Source organism: Cinclus cinclus, chromosome 4 (genome assembly GCF_963662255.1).
Source record: "Cinclus cinclus chromosome 4, bCinCin1.1, whole genome shotgun sequence".
In the NCBI taxonomy this organism is placed as follows: Eukaryota; Metazoa; Chordata; class Aves; order Passeriformes; family Cinclidae; genus Cinclus; species Cinclus cinclus.
Window position 1 is genome coordinate 34,833,105 of NC_085049.1, and position 19,980 is coordinate 34,853,084.

Consider the following 19,980-nt stretch of genomic DNA (forward strand, 5'->3'; position numbering starts at 1 on the left):
TAACTACATTATAGCGGCTAGTTGAACACTAATGCTGTTACATTTATGTTTATAACAGACTGTTTTTTGTTATGTCACGCTTTTCACAGTGCTGTAAAGGCTATATTGTAGTGTTTTAGAAACCTTTTTTCTTTATTCTGTCAGAATCATTGACTTTAGATGTAGAATGCAAAACAGAGATTTTTCATGTCCACAGTGTTGATATGAGAAGTAGAAAAATATGTTGTTTTTTTTGCCTATCTGCCAAAGTATGCGAGAGAATGGAGATACCTAACTGATTTTTAGAGTATAGTTTCTCATTGAGTTTGGAAGTGAAAAGGCTGAAGCCAAAAATGAGAGGAGTTGGTACTGGCCCTTTTCAATATCTCTTCACTGGAGGAAGATGTAAAATAAAGTAAATTGGCCATCAGATCTTGGAAAGAGCAGCCGCTAATTACCAATATAGAGAGCTACTGAAGAGGACATGTATTCTCCTAAAATAAATATGTTTGATGCTGGTATCAGATGATATGTGGTGGATTAGTCAGACCGTATTCCTGTGTGTTTTGAGTTGCTCTTACCAACGATGTGTCTTTTTACACTGGCTCTTCAAAGGTGTATAATTCACTCTTATGAATTGTAATTTACAGCTTCTTTTTCTTCCCTTTTTTTTTTTTTTTTTTTTTTTTTTTTCCCCTCTGCCAGAAAGGGCTAGGCAGGAGCAAAAATAGTAACTATTCAGAGAGCTGTCAGTGGAAGCTAGCAAGATCTGTGTCTGAGGCTCAGTGATCTGCTAGCTCAGGTTACTGAAAAGGGTTACAAATGCTTTCTGCCTTTGATAAACAACTTGTTCAGCAGGTTACAGCCATATAATCTTATAACTTTCTCTGACATAGAGAGAATACAGGCTTGTCACTCTTGAGAGACGGCTCTTGCCTCTTGACCCAAAGTGCTAACTTTCACACAGTTGGTGCAAAGTCTTGCAGATAATATTGAGATATTAATGGTCACGAGCTTCTTCCAGCTTCAGTGTCTGCTTTCAGGCTGTTGCCAGCCCAAGGGGCTGTCATACAGAAGATGTCTGCAGAAACTGTTTCTGGGAGGAAAAGTATTTTTCTTTTGTATTATTCTGAATTTGACTGGAAGTTATTTTTTGTCCAAACAGCATGTATGGTGCTGTGTTTTAGGGTTGTGAGCAAAACAGTGTTGATAACACACCAGTGTTTTAACTATCGCTGAGCAGTGTTTGTGCAGAACCAAGGCCATCTTTGTTTCTCACTCTGCTCCCCTTCTCTAGCAAGTAGACTGAGAGTGAGCAGGAGGTTGGGAGGGGACACAGCCCTGGGCTGCTCACTCCAGCTGACACAAGGGGTATCCCATGCCCTATAACATCATGCTCAGCAATAAAATTGGAGAGTGGCTGGGCATTGGTCTGCTGGTGGGAGATGGTATGTGCCTGCTTATCTTTTGGGCTTGTTTTTTTTTTCCCCTTCACATACCAAATTGTATTATCTCAGTCCATGAAATGTCTTTTTCATTTTACCCTTCTCATTCTCCCCCATCCTGCTGTCCATAGTAGGGGGCTTCTTTGCCGGCCACATACTTGTGTATGTGTATATGTATATAAAACTGGCTAGTTCAGTTGTAAATTCCAGGCAAGTGTTTTCACCAGTCTTTTAGCTTTATTGAGGTAGTACTTCTTTTGCTGAATTTTCTTGTAACTATCTCAAAACCCACACAGAGGTAGTTCAATGTCTGCAATCCATCACTACTGCATAGTGATGCCTAGCAGAAGGCTTCTTTAATCATTTGAGAGAATCCCTGTCTGTCAGATACAGTTAGCTTAGATTGTCAGTTGTAAATTGATAAATGTTATGTTCATACATGTACTGGAAATGGAGACATTAAAAGAGTCATATGCCTTTTGCTCTTTAGAGAACTTATTACACTGAGTATATAGACTTCTTGTCTGCAAGCAGCAAAAGTTACTATGTTGGTGTTTGGCTGGCTGTACCAGCAGATGTTTTTTTAGATCATATGATAGACACTATTGTGGCTGTGTTCATTGTTGTGCTGGAATTTGGTTAATTAAAAACACTCTTAGTAAACTCTTAGTTTAGTCTTAACTCCTTGTTATAGATGTATGCTTTAGAGAAGTGGCAGATGTTTTGTGTTCTCTGTAAGTAGTAATTGATTGTAATCTTACTCCCATATATTTTTTATGCATTTTGAGCTTTAATAATAATTAATTCATTTTGGCTGTTCCAGATATTTAGTTTGCTCTCTTTGGCTGCAAATCACTTGCAAGGGAGATACCATAAAACAGTTGAGCAAGAGGATATCTGCAAATTTCTGACAGCCATCTCTGACCACAGTGTTGGGTAAGTACAGTTGTAGTGTAATTTTGGCTTATAAACATTCCAAAGAGATGGTATTTGTTCATATCAATGGTTAAGTTGTTCTGATACATAATGTGTCTTGTTTGGAGTGCTACCAAGAGTCCACAGTAAGTATATTAATGTACTACCAATTTTTCAAGATTGCAAAGGTCTTTGGCAATATAAACAAAAAACATGCTCTAGATTTTTCTTTCCTCTCATTTAGTGTAAAGTGCAGGAGAGCCAGGGTCCAGTGTCACTTCATTTCAGCTCTCTTAAATTTGTATGCTCCCCTGTTGCATACTTCTTGTACTGTGCTTATCTTCATTTGATGCTCAATTTTTGATTCTTTCACTGAATGCCTGTGTTCACCTTCATTGCCACCAAGAAGAGCTATTCCCTTTTTTCCTGAATCATTTGGAGAGTCAAAATTAAGTATGAACAGCAGTTAAACTCTGGAAGTTTTGGCAGAGTGTCCCCCTGACTCTGAGGCTTGAAGGTGCCCTATACCTGAAATCAGCACCTGCTTCAGCAGCTTCAGAGATTCCTGATACGATTTTGTGGAAGAACTTGGCTAAGAAGTCCTCTGCTTGTATCCTTCAGCTTGAGCTGCATGGTCTTAAAAAGACAGCTTGCAGTGCCAATAGTCTGTTCTTGGTTGTCAGATTGCCCCTGCTGAGCCAGTCCTGCTGGATTTGGAATGCTCTAGTTTTGTAGTATGAAGCTGGTGGGATCGTAGCAGTTCACAGTGAGGTAGTCTCAGAGTACTTCAGGCAAAGCCTCACCAGATTCTGGTTTTAGAATCGTAGAATCGTGTAGGTTGGAAAACACCTCCATTGAGGCCAACCCTCTACTGAGCACTACCATGTCAACTGAACCTTAATAGTAAACACCATGTTCAGTCATTTCTTGAACTCTTCTAGGGATAGTGACTCACCCACCCCCCTGGGCAGCCTGTTCCAATGCTTGACCACCCTTTTCAGTGAATAAATTCCTCCTGATGTCCTGCCTGAACATCCCTTGTGTCAGCTCTCATCCTGTTGCTAGTTGCCTGGGAGAAGAGGCCAACCCACACCTGGCTACAGCCTCCTTTGAGGCAGTTGTAGAGTGATAAGGTCTCCCCTGAGCCTCCTTTTCCCCATGCTGAAGAGCCCCAGCTCCCTCAGCCGCTCCTCATACAACTCACTCTCTAGACCCTTTGCCACCTCCATTGCACTTCTCTGGACATGCTCCAGCCCCTCAGTGTCTTGTAGTGAGGGTCCCAGAACTGGACACAGAACTTGAAGTGTGGCCTCACCAGTGCTGGGTGCGGGAAGAAAATCTCTTCCCTAGTCATGCTGGCCACACAATTTCTGATCCAAGCCAGGATGTTACTGGCCTTCTTGACCACCTGGGCACACGCTGGCTTATATTCAGCTGTCTGTGAGCACCACAGGGTCCTTTTCTGCTGGGCTGTGCTTTCCAGACACTCTCCCCCCAGCCTGTAGCACTGCATGGTTGTTACAACCAAAAGGTAGCACCCAACACTTTGCCTTATTGAACCTGATATCATTGGCCTTGGCCCATTGATCCAGCCTGTCCAGATCCCTCTGCAGAACTTTGTAACCCTCCAGCAGATCAACACTGTCATCCTGCTTGGTGTCGTGTGAACTTACTCAGGGTACCCTTAATCCCCTCACTGGGATCACTGATAAACTATTAAACATGATTGGCCCCAGCACAGAGCCCTGGGGAGTACCACCAGTGACTGGACACCAGCTGGATGTTACTCTGTTCACCACCACTCTCTGGGCCTGGGCATGCAGCCAGTTTAACCCAGTGAGCTGCTAGCTGCTCCAGGAGAATGCTGTGGAAGACAGTATTGGAAGTTTTACTGAAGTGCAGATAGATAACATCAACAGCCTTTTCCTGATATGCTAGGTGGGTCACTTTGTCTTAAAAGGAGGTCATGTTGGTCTAGCAGGACCTATCTTTCCTAAACCCATGCTGGCTGCACCCAATTCCCTGGCTGCTCTGTACATGCCATGTGATGGTAGTCAAGATGCTCCTTCAGTCTTTGAGGGGAAGAAGAGGCAGACCTTCATTTCAGGGCCTACAAGAAGACAGAGCAAAGTATGTCATAACTCAGGATTTTGGCAAAAGATTCATTGTAGCAAATGCAGTAGTCCTTTAAGCATTTTGTAGGATTTGCTCTTCTGTTTAATTCTTTTTATTAGAGTTCATCTGATTGTTGAAAGCTGTTTAGTTATTTTTCCTCTTATACTTTTATCTCCCTTGGTAGAGTGGGGAATCAAAATTGATATTTTATATTTGTTTATCAATGTTAAACTCTGAACCTACAGTTCAGTGTTGAACTAATTCTGCAGTCTACCTTCTGAAGAGTAGTCTTCTGACAACTTTCTTGATGGAGTAATTTCCACGATCTTTAATTACAGGCAGTTCTATTTTCTTAATAATCTTTTTTGGCTTAACTGGCACTGAAAAGGTACCGATTGTGCACCAAATCCAGTTAATAGGAATGTTACCTGATAAGAGTACATAATTATCTTCCTTAACCCCACTTCCACATTTTTCAGGTTTTTGTGACCCAGCTTTGAAGTTCATTTGGAATGTTTCGTGACTCAAAATTACCTTTATGAATGAAAGTCATTCCCTTTGGGCTCAAGTCAGCTTATTAGACAGAAAAGACATTCAGATTTTTGATAGATAAAGTTGGATGCTAGTAAGGTACTTCTGTCATCATCATGTGTGTGCAACTTCAGGTTCCTCCCAAATGCTGTGTCTGGGGAACTTTACTGTAACATTTTGCTGCAGATGTCTTCTTTTTTTCTTTGTTTTTTAATTTCCACTGTTTCTAACTCCAGTCTCATTAATTGTCTTTACAGTTACTGTTCACGTTTTTATGACATGGAAGTGTTTTTATACGGCCTTGGTCTAGAACACATTAGAGAATTATTGAAGGTAATTTTGTATTTGCTACCTGTGCAGCAGTCCATGAAAACAAAATGCGCCTCCTGCATAATAAAGAAGTTATATTACCATTAATATATTAATTCAAATAAATTCCTTAAACAGAAATTTATTTATAAAATGGAAAGTTAAACTGCAGTTGACTAAATTGGATTTCTTGATTATGTGCATTAGTCACAGCATTTGATGTTTCTAAACTAGACACATCTTTCATTGCTTCAATAATGATGTCTTGTAGCTGGTTTTGTTGAATTAAAACAGGGAAGACAATAAAGTTTAAATTTCTTAAACCTCTTTGTTTTATGCAGGAACAAGGTGTAGCTTTAAGACAGCTTCTGACCATGCAAAAAGATGACTTAATACAGGTCAGTTTACTGCTTTAGAATTTAATTTAACTTTGCCCTCTTTTTAAAATATTTTTAATGTCTTAACTTCTCTTTATAACTGCTCAACCTTGCAAGAATTCTTTCAGCATCTTCTGCAACTTCTTGAATTTTAATGTGAATATAGACAGGCTTTTTCTGAAGTGTGTAATCTCACAGATCAATGAGTGATTGGGGTGAGCAGGAAATAGTTTAAATTTTAGTTGTTACCGTTTTTAGTTTTTAATTGTGATTTCTCTGAAGGGAAGTCAGTGCTAGGATTAGCAGTAGATAATACTAAACAACTACTTTAGACGTGCCCCTCCTTTGTGAGGTGGTAAATTTTGGTGGAGAAAGAAGAGCTCTTTTACGTTAGAATTGCTTAAATTGTAGAATGTGGTATACTGAGCAGGTTTGTAAAACCTCATACCCCCCAAAAAAAGGGAGAAAAGAGAGATTTTGTTTCTTACAGTTTATTGCAGCTGGGAAGGTTGGTCTTTTGCTGTTTGCAAAGGTTGGTCTATTGACTAAATGATGCATTATTATAAGGCTTCAGTTCTCAGTTGTGGTGGTTGCTTTTCTTTATTCTTTGCTGGAATTTTTTCTGCGGGAAGTGAAAAGACTTTCTGTGCTTACAGGAAGATAATAATAAATATAATAAAATCCAGTTACAGGAGTCTTATTGGAACAACGCAAGTACTTCAGGCTGCAGGATTCTTCTGAGCACTCTGTACTGGGTAGCTTTGGAATCTCTGGTCTGGGATTCCAAAGGCACCTTGTAAAAACAGCTGCTTCAAGGCTGCTCCATGATACTGGAGCTAGCCATGTCCTTAGTGTCAGCTTTTTTTCTCCCAATCCTGGTACCAAGGAGGTGTGTGTTCTGGCAGTTGGATCCAACCTTGTGTTCCTTTAAAGTGGATGTCAACAAGGATTGTTTTGCCTGATGTTTTGTCTTGTTACTGAGTAGTTAATTTTTTCTGACAGAATTCACAAGTAATTCTGTATTCTCAGGGGGTGTTCATATAGGGAGCTTTGCCAATGAAGAGATTTTTAACAGTTCATCTAGGGAAGAATATTGTAAGACGTATCAGTGTGTTTTGATGTTACTGCTTTTCTGAAGCCTCGGGATCATTGGACAGCATCCTGGTGTCCTGGGACTTTTAGAGCTCTAAAGCCCCTGTTGATAATAGTTTTAGCCTTTAAGGAGATTCTTGTGGATTTCCTCTCACTACTGTGTGAGCTGCTGTGTTGGGCATGATTGCATTAATCTGTAAATCTGTCTGAATGTGTGATCATATTGATCACTTGCTTTGGCCTTGTAATTATTGTTTGTTTTTGTCCAAGAAATACTGGGGGAAGAGGAGAGAATAGTGGACTTCAGTGAATGGTTAAGCTTTATGGTTTCCTCTCCAAAGAGGTGTAATTTCACTCAAAATCATTGCTTCTGTTTCATTATTCTGAATTGTTTGAGGTTTGCTATTATAAAAGCAAACAAAGCTTTGAACAAATTGAAATAACTACATGGACCAGCTGCTTCTACATTGGAAGATAATATCTGTAAGAATTTAATTGCTTTGTCTGTTAACTTTGCAACAGCAGAAAACAGTTCCTCAAAAATAAGTCATGCTTTGTGCATGGACATAAATTAATTAGTGAGTTTTCAGTTGAGAAGTTAAAAAATGGCATAACACTCCTGGCTTATTAGCACTTCATAAGTTATCCTACATTCTTTATGCAGTCTAGTTTTAGAGTTCTGCTGACAGTTTCTCCCCACACTGCTGATAGAACAAATCTAATCTGTTTCCCTGTAACTTCAGAGTTGGAAGTTTTTACTGTGATGGCAGACTGTCAGCTAACAGCCAGCTGTTTTGAAGAGCCTGGGTCTTATTACTATAAAGATTAATGATGACCTCTGATGGATGTGTCTGAACCAAGCTGCTTTGTATCCAGAGAACTGGGGAGAAATCCTCTCATTAACATGTTATGCTTTCTTCTATCAAACAATATAGGAAGATATTTTCTCTGTAAATATCTTTATCTGTATTTTACAACAGAGCCTAAACAATGAGTCTTTCAAGCTGAAAGCTTGCATTCCTTAAGCTTATAAACAGTTCCATTCTGGAAAAAATGTGTTCAATATACTGGGACATGTCTATTCAACATTTGGAGGTTTTTGTCTGCACTACTTAGGGCACTCGCATTTTTTATTTTGTTTTAAGCATTCTTCTCAAAAGACAGCAACAGGAGTAATTTTGCTTCTGGATGCATTTAGGACTAAAAAGGTTTCTTTCTTACATTTTATTTAGTTTAGAATAAGATAAATTGACGTCTTGTTTTGAGTTTGAGAATAATGAAAAGTTAACACATCAAAATTCAAAATACAATCCAGTACTTTAACTACATAATTGGATAATTATCTAGTCTATGTACTTGTATATCACAGTTCCAGGACTCATTCCTCTGCCCCCACTCCCTGAAAAAAGCATTTAATATTTGACAGAAATGTGTCAGGTTATTAAGATCAGTGGTTACTTGGGCAAATTGGGTTCACTGGCTTTATCTGTGCAGTATATCATCTTTCGTGTATTGAGGCAATCTCACCTCTTGACATATTCATACTGGAGTGAACTTGGGGCTTGGATTTTGAGGGGCTGCTTTGTATGTATTTAAGTATAAAATAAAATAGATGTTCCTAGAGTTGATCTGGCTAAAATTGAGAGTGCTTATAGTCTGTTTTACAGATATAAACAAATCATTGTACAGCACTTGCACATTCTTAAACATGGCCACTTTACAATAATACTTGCATGATTTGGACTGCAGAGCATAAGTGACCCAACATCAACTTAAAAATTCACTTATCCATCAAGGAGGTCTTATTGCACTGTGGTTGTTCCTGCATTCATTATTGCATGAACAGTCAGGTTCTGGGTCACTTCATATTCTTGTAGAGATGGTCTAGAAATTGGGGAAGTAGTTTGGACTGATCAGTCAACCTTCTGTCTCTAACTTCTGCATCTTTTACCACTAAATGCAGAATTAATGTGGTGGCAGAAGGCTTTATCTATCATGACATTTATCATGTTCTTTACTTCCTGACACGTATTTTCAAGATGTGGTGGTGCTCAGTGATCCATTTGCAGAAGAACAAAATGGTGTTTTATTTCTAGGGGAACAAAGTACATCTTCCTGATACACTGGTCAGAAAGCTGTATCCTGATTTTCTGGTTTCAGGAATGAGAAGGTGGAGTCAAAAGCAAAGGCAGTCTTCACAGTAGTTCCTACTTCAATCAAGATACTTTTAATTCCTCAAGAATAACTGCTATTGTAGAAATCCACTTACTTGTTCATGATAAAATGACTGCTGTAATGCTTTTTAAGCCTTAAGAAAGTATTAGTTCATACCCGATAGGGCTCCACAAGGCAAACCTGAGAACCGGTGAATTGAGCAAACTTACAGCTCACCATAGGTGAAGCAGATTATTTATAGGAAACTCAGATCTTTCTATCCTTAAGGCTGCTAGTGATATTTGCTAAAAAGATTTCAGTACAACTTACTCAGGGACCTGTGGAAACCTATTAAAAACTCAAAAGTTCTTGACACCTGTGGTTAAATTCCTAGTTAATCTTGTTGGGATTTTTCATTACTGAAGAACTTACTTGTCTATAAATATAACATGGTTTTGAAATGTTTAAAGGTACACTTGTGAGCCCATAGTTGTTACCTCTAATCGGTGGAGAACCCGGAGGACAGTTTTATGCAGTCACGGTGAACAGTGGGTGTCAGAACATTGGGTCTCAAAAACAAAGCAAGTATTTCCCAAGGCACAGTTCTTCCCTAGAATGTTGATCTGATGTGGGTTATCAGCTGTTCATTGAAAAGTCTTTCTGACAGAAATCCAGGAGACTGAAAACACTGACATCTTCCAGATTTCTGAGGGTGCAGAAGGTAACTTAAGGTCCTCAGGATATCAGTGAGCGTCCCATCCAGTCTAGGTTTGAAGACTCTGAGATCCTTGCAGTCTTAAATGCCAAAGTGGTCAACTCCTATTGAGCGAGGTACTCAGCTGGCACCTTAGGAACAAAGTCAAGAGGTTTTTCACTTGCATTGAGGAGCATCTTAGGGCTGCTAACACCAGAAGTCCTGCATTGCCCAGCAGCCTGTCAGATAAGCAGGGGAAATATTGAATGTGCCACAGACACAACATTTCTTTTAACAAATGAACTGTTCTTCTTTGTTAAGTGTTCTGCAAGAAAACTCTCAGCCTAGGATTTAAATATTACTTAAAATTTAATCTGAGATACTTGATGGATAGCACAGCTGCCAGTGTTCTGTTCCAGGCATCAAGAATCTGTTACGTAATATGTATCTTTTGTCTTTTCCTTCAGTTAAAAAAGATGTCTTCCTGTAAAATTCTCCATTTGATGCTGATTTGATAGTTTCCACTCTTTCTTTCTGAGTTAGTGCTGTATCACCATCATGATGATTTGTTATCTTGCTGTCAGAGATGACTCAGATCATTCTGAAATGGAAAGCCTAATATCCTAACAAGACAGGGGTACTTAGAAAAATTTCTATTTTTTTTTTTTTTTAATAAACCCAGAACAGATTTTCTGAGTATCCTGTGCAGTTTCAGTTTGGCAGTTCCTCATCTCTTGTCATTTTCTTCTGCATTATTGAATATTTTCTGTGGTTTTATTTTTTCCTTCATTGCTTACATGCATTGTAGCTGGTTGCAATAACTTAAAAAGAACTTCTTTTAAATCTTAATATTTAGAAGTTACTGAAATGTGGTTCTGTACTGTTATGTCTAATTTGAAATTACTCTTTAAATTTAGATTGGCATTACAAATCCTGAAGATCAACAAAAACTCCTGGATGCTATTAACAATCTGCAAGTGGAAAAAAAAAAATTTGAGGACATCTCTGAACTTAGGAAGCTGGAATTGAGGTACTAATGGTATATCTAAGGAAATGGAAGTGAGATGTTAGCTATTTAAGGTGACCATGTTGTTTTCTGTGGCTCAGAGGTAAAATCGTCTCACACCTTATCCCTCAATACATAACATTAATGAGAATGTGCAAGCCAGTGGATTATGAAAGCCGGTGGTGGGTGTGTTTTGCATAAAGAAAGTTGGGAGCAGAGACAAGGTAGGCTCTGTTAGTCTTCCAATCAAATCTGTCTGTTTGTGAGATGCAATTTTAAAAAGTGCAGGAGGGAGACATACATATTGCTTCTGGATAGGCCTTTAATTTTCAACTCTTAAAATAGTATCTTGTGCATGTGTATCTTAAATCATAAATGCTACTTCTGTTTAGATTCCAGATTTTTTCATTGTTTTTCCTCTTCCACTGGAAGCAGTTTTAACTGACTTCTAAAAGACATAATTTTTTAATCTTACCAATTAAGCATTTTATAAGCTGTTTTCCTTATTGTAGATTATATGCATCAGTAAGTTTATAAGGAAAAATTTTTAAGAAAGTGCTACTCCTTCAGACTCCCATTGCAACTTGATATTTTTTCCCAATATAGTGTTAGGACATCAGTTCTGCAACATCACTTATAGTTCTAGCATAGTCTTGTGCAGTAACATGGAAGCTGGGCCTGAACTGAGAGATGCATTCCTCAGCAACCTTATTAAACTTAGTAAATTCCCTAAGCACTGCTAGAGCACTTCACATCCAGCACAAAATGAAGGATGAAGCATATAGTATGTATGAAGGAGCCCAAGATTTCTGAAATCTCTTATCCTTTATGTGTAAGTACACTTATTTTTCTGGAAGACATACTTAGACCTCAATTTCATGCTCATGTCTTTCCTCTTAGTTTGCAAACTTACAGAGGTACAGCTGCTAAAAATGGATTAGACAGTAAAGGTTCAGTTCCCCTTTGAAGTGTGTGTATCTCCCTCTTGATTAGTGGTCTGATAGCTGTGCTGGTACTCTCATAGATATCCCTTCCCTCTCCAAAATACTGGGGAGAAATTTCTGTACTATTTGGATGCTGTAAAGGTACTGTCTCTGTTAGTTACGTTGTTCATTGGCCCAAAGAATATGCTTGGGTTCAAATTCAATCTGTGCATGTCTCCATGCTTTGGAGGCAACTGAATTGCACTGACACTGCATCAGCAGTCATGTCATGACATGATTCTGCCACATGTTGTCTTTAAAGTCTAGTTCCATGAGACTATCAAGTATGTATTCCACTCCCAACCAATCATTCATACATTGATTGCTCCCAGGGCTGGTGCTGTGCTGGTATCTTTATCCATTACTGTGTTTATGAAAAAGAGACTTTGTGGCCTGCTTGAGGAATGTTTTTGCAGCACCATGCCAAGTTTGAGCTGTCGGACTTGGGAGGATGTGCAGGGCATTTTGAGGAAGCTCTTGAAAGACTGAGATGTGCTGGAGGAGCAGAGAGTTCATATCCTGATAGAGGACTTTGATGTTTCTTCTGATCTGTGAGGAGATTTCATTCAGAGACCACTCAGAGATAAGGAATTGGCTGGATAGCCACACTGAGCAAGAGTTGTGGGCAGTGGCTCAATGTCCAGATGAAGACCAAGTGACACTCCTCAGGGATTGGTGCTGGAACTGGTGCTGTTTAACATCTCTGCTGGAGACATGGAGACTGGGATTGAATACACCCTCAGTATGTGTACCAGTGACAAAGAGCTGTGTGGTGTTTTGGAGGGTAGGGATACCATCCAGGCCGACCGAGGCTTGAGGCTGGAGTGGTGGGTGCATGAAATTCAGTAAGGCCAAGTGCAGTGTCCTGGGTTGGGACAATCCCAAGCACAAGTACAGGCTGGACAGAGAATGGATTGAGAGCAGCCCTGATGAGATAGGTTTGGGGGTGTTGGTTGACAAGAATCATAGAAACAGAATGTCCTGACCTGGAAGGGACCCACAAGGATCATCAAATTCAAATCCTGAAAGAAGCTTGACATAAATGTGCACTTGCCGCTCAGAAGGCCAATCTTATCCTGGGTGACTGTCCTGCAGGTTGAAATCACACTCCATCACACTCCACCTGGACTACTGCAACCAGCTCCAAGACCCCCAGCATAAGGACATCAGCTTGGAGGGAGTTCAGAGGGGGGCCACAAAGATAACCAAGAGGGCTGGAGCACCAATCCTATGAAGACAGGCTGAAAGACTTGGGGATGTTCAGCCTGGAGGAGAGAAGACTGTGGGGGAGACCTTAGAGAGATCTAAAAGCGGCCTACCAGCGAACTGGGAGAAAGACTTTTCACAAAGGCATGTAGTGATAGCACAAAGGGGAATGGCTTCAGACTGATGGGAGGGCAGGTTTAGATGAGATGTAAGAAATTCTTTGCTGTGAAGGTAGTGAGATATTAGAGTAAGTTGCCCAGAAAATCTGTGGATGACCCATTCTTAGAAGTGTTCTAGGCCAGGTTGGATGGGACTTTCAGCAACCTGGTCTAGTGAAAGGTGTCCCTACCCATGGCAGAGAGATTGGAACTAAATGATCTGTAAGGTCCCTTCCAACCTAAACTATTCTACGATTCTGTAATTCTCCATCAAAGCAACTGTGTTTTTTCAGAAGAGAATCCTGCAAACGTGTACATGTGCTACAATATTGAAGAACTAAATTTCAGCATGCAGGAGGATATAAACCAGTATGGTATGGATACACCATAAATACTTTAACAGCACCTGAGCCATTTGTATTAAAGTAGAGACTTTGCTGCTGAGCTGAGGTGGTAGACCAGGAATCTGTTAGGTCTTCAGCAAGTGAAAATTAGCTACTGTTTAAGGTGATTTTGCTCAGTTTAAGCTTTATGCGTTTTTATGTTAAAATGTATGCTTTTTTCAGATTGTTCCACAGTAGTGTTTATTACATACATTCAGTAGAGCAGCTTAAAAATAGGAACAGAAGGAGTAAGTAGAAAAGTAGGGGGAAAAAAAATCCATTCACTGTGTGTGGCCAGATACAGAGAAATACCCACGCGGTATCTGGTGCAGTTTCACACACCAGTGACGTACCTTATTCCTCATATAGTGTGGGTTTAGATCATACATAGTTCTCAAAAGCAGAAAATAATTGATCGATTAAAGATGGAAGTACACAAAATATGACAGCGCTTCAGTTATGACAAGCACCACATAGTTTTCTAGAAAATTGCCTGACATGTATTCTAGGCATCTGACCTTTAGACCAAAATCTTAGGCTGTGTTTACATACTATTATATAAAGATTTTACTTCCCACTTGTTCAAAGTCATTCTGTGAGAAGGAGAATTAGTCATTAAGTCATAGAAAAACTAACATGGTAGAAAATCTTGAACTGATTGATTATAAACTTACGGAGTGTCTAGCACTGTTTAGCCACTGATGTTTTGACAGCCATTAATTCTTTTTTAAAGTGATAATTTTTTGAAAACATTATTTCCAATTCTAAATATAAGAGCATTTCACTACAACAGGTATAAAATTCTATGAAAATGGGGAGTTTTTAAGAACTGTGGTGTAGTAAAGTAATACCATGGAATAAATGTTTTTCTTTTTCCCCCCTCCCTAATTCAAGCCCATGACATATTTTATATTTGCCAAGAATCCTTCCAGAATTCCAGAAGATAATTTCCCTTGTGATGAAACACAAAAGGTGCCATAACTGATTCCAGCAAGCTAAAAAGTTATCTTTCTAAGTAGAAGAAAATATTTGTGATCATGGTTTGACTATAGTAATGTGGGAGAAGCTTTCAGACTATGTTTAGGTTCTTTACCTGAAATACTCAGTTCAATTACATTGTTCTGAAACAAGCAGTAGTTTATTTTATAAAAACAAGCTAATAGGCTTTTGTACTTCCCCATTTTCATGAAAACCATGTGCAGTATTGGTTTTAAACCTCCAGCACACCTATTAATACTTCTATATATTTCTGTTTTAAATGTTAAAACATTAACAGTTCTACACTGTTGCAATTCACAGATGTCCTGAACAGTGGCAGAAATTGTCTTCACTAGTGGTCCTGTGCCCAAAGTTCAAAGAAAGCACTCCATGACACTCTATGGCCTAAATTCCATCTCCGTTTAGATACTTGCACTGCGTTGGTGTGTAGCTTAGTTTAGCTGTTTGACAAATTTTGTGGCTAACTTTCTGCCCTTAGAAGCAAGAATGAGTATGTTGCATTTAGATTTAATTGCACATTGCCTAGGGAGGAACATGGGAGTCTGAATTAGTTTATTCAGATCCTGTGGATCTGCAGAACAGGAATTTCTGCAGTAGGGACTTGTAATTGTCTCCTGATTTGACTCTGCCTGCTACTCTCCCAAATAGCTTAGAGTTAGCAGAAACTTTCCTACCAGAGATGCACACTTCTCAGGAGCTTCAGGGCTTGAGAGCTCACTCAGTAAAAACAACTGGATGATCTTCTTCCTTGCCCTCTTTCCCTCTTCTTGGTGAGTGGCAACAAATTTCTGGCCAGCATCATGATTTATGACTAAAGTTCTCTGACATTCCAGTAAAGTTGAGTCAGTGTCATGTGAAAGCTCTAGAAACTTAAAGTTGAAAATGATGTTAAATTTTTCTATCCTTCTTTCCACTTCTTTGAGACGTGGGTCAAATTAATTTTGAGAGTTGTCTTCCTGCTTGTATTTGAGCACCAAGTAAAAATTTTCTTCAAAATTGATAACATCAAATATTTTAGGCTCTGAGGTAAATGTCCAAGGGACAAGCCAGTGTTACTGAATTCTTATTTTCTTCAACTCTGTTGGAGACTAAGTGACCCTAAATTTAGTCATTTCAGTCCTAGCTCCAAATTACAAACCAGATGTTTTCCCTCTCATCTACCTCAAAAATGTAAGTTGCAAGGTCAGAAATACTGTCCTTCCAGAAAAAGGCAGGGGAGGGAGAGGATGAGACAAACAAGGGGGGGAACCCCAACTTGTTAAGATTTTAAATGTCTTTATGTACTCATTTTTAAAATGATACTCGGTGTTTTGTGTGTGTGAAACCACATGTCTAATTCACTAGTTCAGTGCTGAAAATCCATTGGTAATATTCAGCTTGCAAAAAGTTACAGCATTTGACAAATAACAAAATGCTTTATTTTTCTAGTGAAGATGAATTGCTCAAGTTTCTTCAGAAGTTGAATAAAGAGTGTAGTAAGCTGATCATTCCTGTGCAGACCATGAATAACCATTTCCTCAAAAATTCTCACAAGGTATTTAACTAAACAGAAGATTGATTTAGAGTGCATTTTTCCACCTTTTAAAATAGAAAGTATGACTGTTCATCAACTGTTTTGGTTATTATATAGTTATGTAGAGCTGTCCAATGCTCTTTCTCTAAAGGACACTTCTTAAAAATAATTTATTTCAAACAGGCCACATAACTAAAGGAGATAGATTTGTTTCTACTAATAGGATAGTTAAGGTGACAAAAGTTTCCAGCAAGGACTGCTAGGGAGTAGTAGTAGCTTGTTGTGCATAAATCATACAATTAAAAGCCAGCATAAATGTGGTTATAAACCTTTTCTGCCACTGTCTTTTGTGATACATTAACTGTAGAATCTTAAATTATAATCTACAATTATGTAATTATGGCAAATAACTATAATTATTAACAGATGGTACTGCAGTGGGCACCAACTGAATCCTATATTGAAGTCTGCAAAGACGTGATTTGCAATGTTAAGAAGCTGGGAGAAGAAGTTGGCAGACTGAAGGACCTCGTGGTGGAGGTGGGTGTGTGTGAGTGAGGCTGTAAAATACTATGTACAAGTTTCTGATGCAGCCTCAAATGTGACATCTCTCAGGAAAATGTTTCCTATCTTGGTCTACCAAAGGCTGTTTAGCCTTAGCTTGGATCAGTCTCTCGCCCTTCCACCTTTTCATGGACAGAATGAGAAATAATCTCTTAATATTCCACAGCAGTGTGGAGAATCTCCAAAAGAAAACACAATCTACCTTTCTCTTTCTACCGTAGGAAAGAATTAATTGGAATGTATCCCTGTGCTCTTGGACAAGCCACTGTGGCACAGATGCCATGCTGAATACTTACACTCTTACTTTTTAATTAAGGAATCTTTTGTTTGGAATTACTGACTCACAAGGAAGATACTAAGGTTTTATGGATTGAATGGGAGGCATCCCAGATAACTGCAGAGTGACAAAAGAAGAGGGTGGGAGAGGTCAAGGCTAGATGTTAGCACCACATCAGTCATTCTCAAACCAACACAGTGACACTCTCTTGTCAGATGGGGTCATTTTAAGTAATAGGCTGGTAAAATGAACACCCGCTGGGGTAGGGTAAATGGAGCATCAGTGTCAGAAAGGAATCTGTTGCTGAACGAAGCCATGTGGAACTCAGACCTTGAGTATAATGCTACTAATGCAATTTCCTGTAGTTTAAGTAAATTTAATGTAATATAACAGCCTTCTCCCAATAAATCACTTAACACTAAATATATTAAGAGGTAGCAACTGTAGCAAAGAACTTACCAGCTATTTATTCTTTTTTTTTTTTTTTTGCATGTGCAATCATCAGTTGAGTGTATATTTGCCTCCTGTATATGCAGGCTGGTTATAAGGGCCTGGGGGGGTTCCAAGTGCGGTGCCACTTGACTTTATCTGTACCTAAGGTTTTGTAGCTGTCAGGATGAAGCATGGTGTCTTTGTATCCTGTGTGAAACAGCCTTCTAATTATTTTAAAAATGCAAATTCTTCTTTTTAAAATCCTGTTATGGTTTATGAATTTCACTTTGGAATACTTTAACGCAAGACATTTTTGTACTACTTGTTTTATGATGGAGCACTTTTGAATGTAGAGCACCGAAGCGTTTATTATGAATGTATGAATCCAAGTGAAACAGTTAAACTTCTTAGATAAAATGTTTGTTTTAATTCCCTTGAAGTCTTCAGTACTGCTTGCTAAGCTTAGTCATGACAAGGCTTTGTCAGCAGTACATGTCTGTAGCATATAATTTTTGAAAGTACAGTAAATGAGATGGCCTTCCAAGCAAGCATTGTGAACTAAGGTAGAACTAATCTAACTCTGCTGTCCTTTTCAACAAGGCTCCACTCAGGTTCAACATGTATTTGAGAAGGCACTTGCATGGCACTTTCCACTATCCCTGTAATTCCAGGAAAGTCTAATCTGTTAAATATTTAACTTCTTTTTAAACAGGTTTTTTTTAGTAATTAAATGGCCGAAGTTCTAGTTGAAACATTTGATAGTTGGAGTTCAGTTGTTGTGTTATTAGATTTTTGTAGCATCTAATAATAGCAGTATTTTACTCCTGAGTAATTAAGTTTATAATTTTTTTATAATACATGTTGCATAATGATTGAGCATCAGATAAGATGAACGTTTATGCACATTTATTTCAAATTAACCAGGACAGAGACAGTAGTAATATCAGTCTTAGATGCATGCGGATACTTAGGACTGTATACTTTATAATCTACTTAAGAAGCTTTCACTTTTTTTTCCCTCCCACTTTTTACATGGATTTAACATCTGTTTCAGTATGAAGAGAAGAATAAACCTAACCAAGTGAAACTTCCAGGAAAAGCAGCCACCTTGGAAAAAAGATTAGTAAAAATGGGAGCAGTAACATTGCTCGGATTTGGTTTTTTCTTGTTTGTAACTAAATTAGTACCAAAGAGAACTGGAATTTAAGTTTAGTGCTGTTTCTCATCGTATCTGCAGTATTTGTATCTATTATGTACTTTGACCTAAAAATAAAGTTACGAAAAAACTGTTACTTGAAAATATCTTAGGGTTTTGTTTTGAAATTCATTGTTGATGTAGAATGTAGGTCTAAAATCTTGTCAAATCTGCTTTTCTGTTTTTGACAGAAAACTGATTATTTCATAGTAATTACTAGTTTCGGTTTTTTTACTTTTACCTCTTCAGAGGTGAACATAAGCAGTTTCTGATTATATGTGACATGTTTGTATTTAAAACTATAATGCAGATATGTTTTGGTGGTTGGGAGGGCTTAAAGTATTTTAAGTATCACTTTCAATTTTATGTTGATAAAAATATTTTTTCTTGCAGAGAGATAAGTGTGTTGCTGTTTTCTTTTCATAATCAAGAGTACTGTGGTGATCTTGCTACATATTGTCTAAAGTCATTTCCCACTGAACTATGATACTTAAATTATGCCTTAAAAATCTGCTTCCTTGGGGATACTCACCCTCTATTAAGTGTTTCATCACATCTATTAAAGGATTGTAGTAGTCCTTTGCTACATGAATGCAGACAACTTAGAAGGCATAGCAGTTTGGTTTTTCTTGGTCTGGTCTTTCACTACAAATTTTTTCTTAATATTTTCTCCACTTAAAAAGGTGTTTGTAGTCCCACTGTGAAACATTTGTAACTGGTTTTGATCTACTTACCAAACCAGTTATGTTGGGGAAAAAGGAAGCTGGTGTAAGTGAATTCAAAGTAGTTATGTTTTTGCACGTTTCAGTAAACGTCTGTAAAAATGCTGAATATTTTGGAAGGAATGTTTTTCTTTGAAAATGAAACAAAAAGAGTCTAAAAAACCATAAACCTTGAATGGGTGTGTGAAACTTCTGATCTCTGAGTTTTCAGAAATATTGTGTGAAGTCTTAACCTTTGGTATTCCCTTTAGAGACCAGTAAGGAGAAGATAAAAACTTGGGTGCTATTCCAGTCACTGTTACTGCTGTTTTCTGCTTTTTTTAGAGAACTGCATTGGGTGTTAGTGTGTTTCCTTGTTACTGCAATTATCTCCTTTCATTCTTCAATGACAAGAACATCCTACAGAGTGATGAGGCCAGAGGCAAAAGCAACATAAATTGGGGAGTTTTTTCTGTTTCTTTTTAATGCTCCCAAACTGGTGTTAGAGAGGATAAGCTGTATTCACCACTGCCGTCTACCAGAAGTGGAAGTGAACATTCTGTCACTGTGAACAAAGTATGTGAAAGGAAATACTTAAAAATTAGTTCTATTTCTTCATATTTCTTTAGAAATAATCCTAAACTAAGAGGGTGCATACTGTGAAAAGAATAATCTTTTATATACACACCATTCCTCTTCTATTTAGCTCGAAATATGGTTCAAATGCAGTTTCTCAGTAGTGGATTGGCTCACAGGTAGTACTAGAACTGTGACACCTAACATCTTTTTTTCTGTTGGGTGAAAGTGTTTGGGGTTTTTAGGGTTGGTAGTGGAGGGGGAATGGCCAGGCATGTTGTTCAGACTATGTTTCCCACATGGACTTTTGCCTTAGTTAGTTAAGTGGAATTATTTCAACCACTAGTACAGTTTCTGCCCTTCAAAAGATTCTGCT

At 38.3% G+C, this 19,980-nt stretch overlaps 1 protein-coding gene across 1 annotated transcript in view; it reads left to right on the forward strand.

Annotated features, from left to right (window-relative positions):
- Positions 1-18,339, forward strand: part of ASZ1 (ankyrin repeat, SAM and basic leucine zipper domain containing 1) — a 35,961-nt gene extending 17,622 nt beyond the window's left edge. Inside the window, exons 7-13 of the mRNA XM_062491075.1 lie at positions 2,248-2,360; positions 5,243-5,318; positions 5,636-5,692; positions 10,529-10,641; positions 15,775-15,880; positions 16,286-16,399; positions 18,187-18,339. Of these exons, the coding sequence (XP_062347059.1) occupies positions 2,248-2,360; positions 5,243-5,318; positions 5,636-5,692; positions 10,529-10,641; positions 15,775-15,880; positions 16,286-16,399; positions 18,187-18,339 (732 nt within the window). The remainder of the gene's footprint in view (positions 1-2,247; positions 2,361-5,242; positions 5,319-5,635; positions 5,693-10,528; positions 10,642-15,774; positions 15,881-16,285; positions 16,400-18,186) is intronic.
- Positions 18,340-19,980: the final 1,641 nt, after the last annotated feature.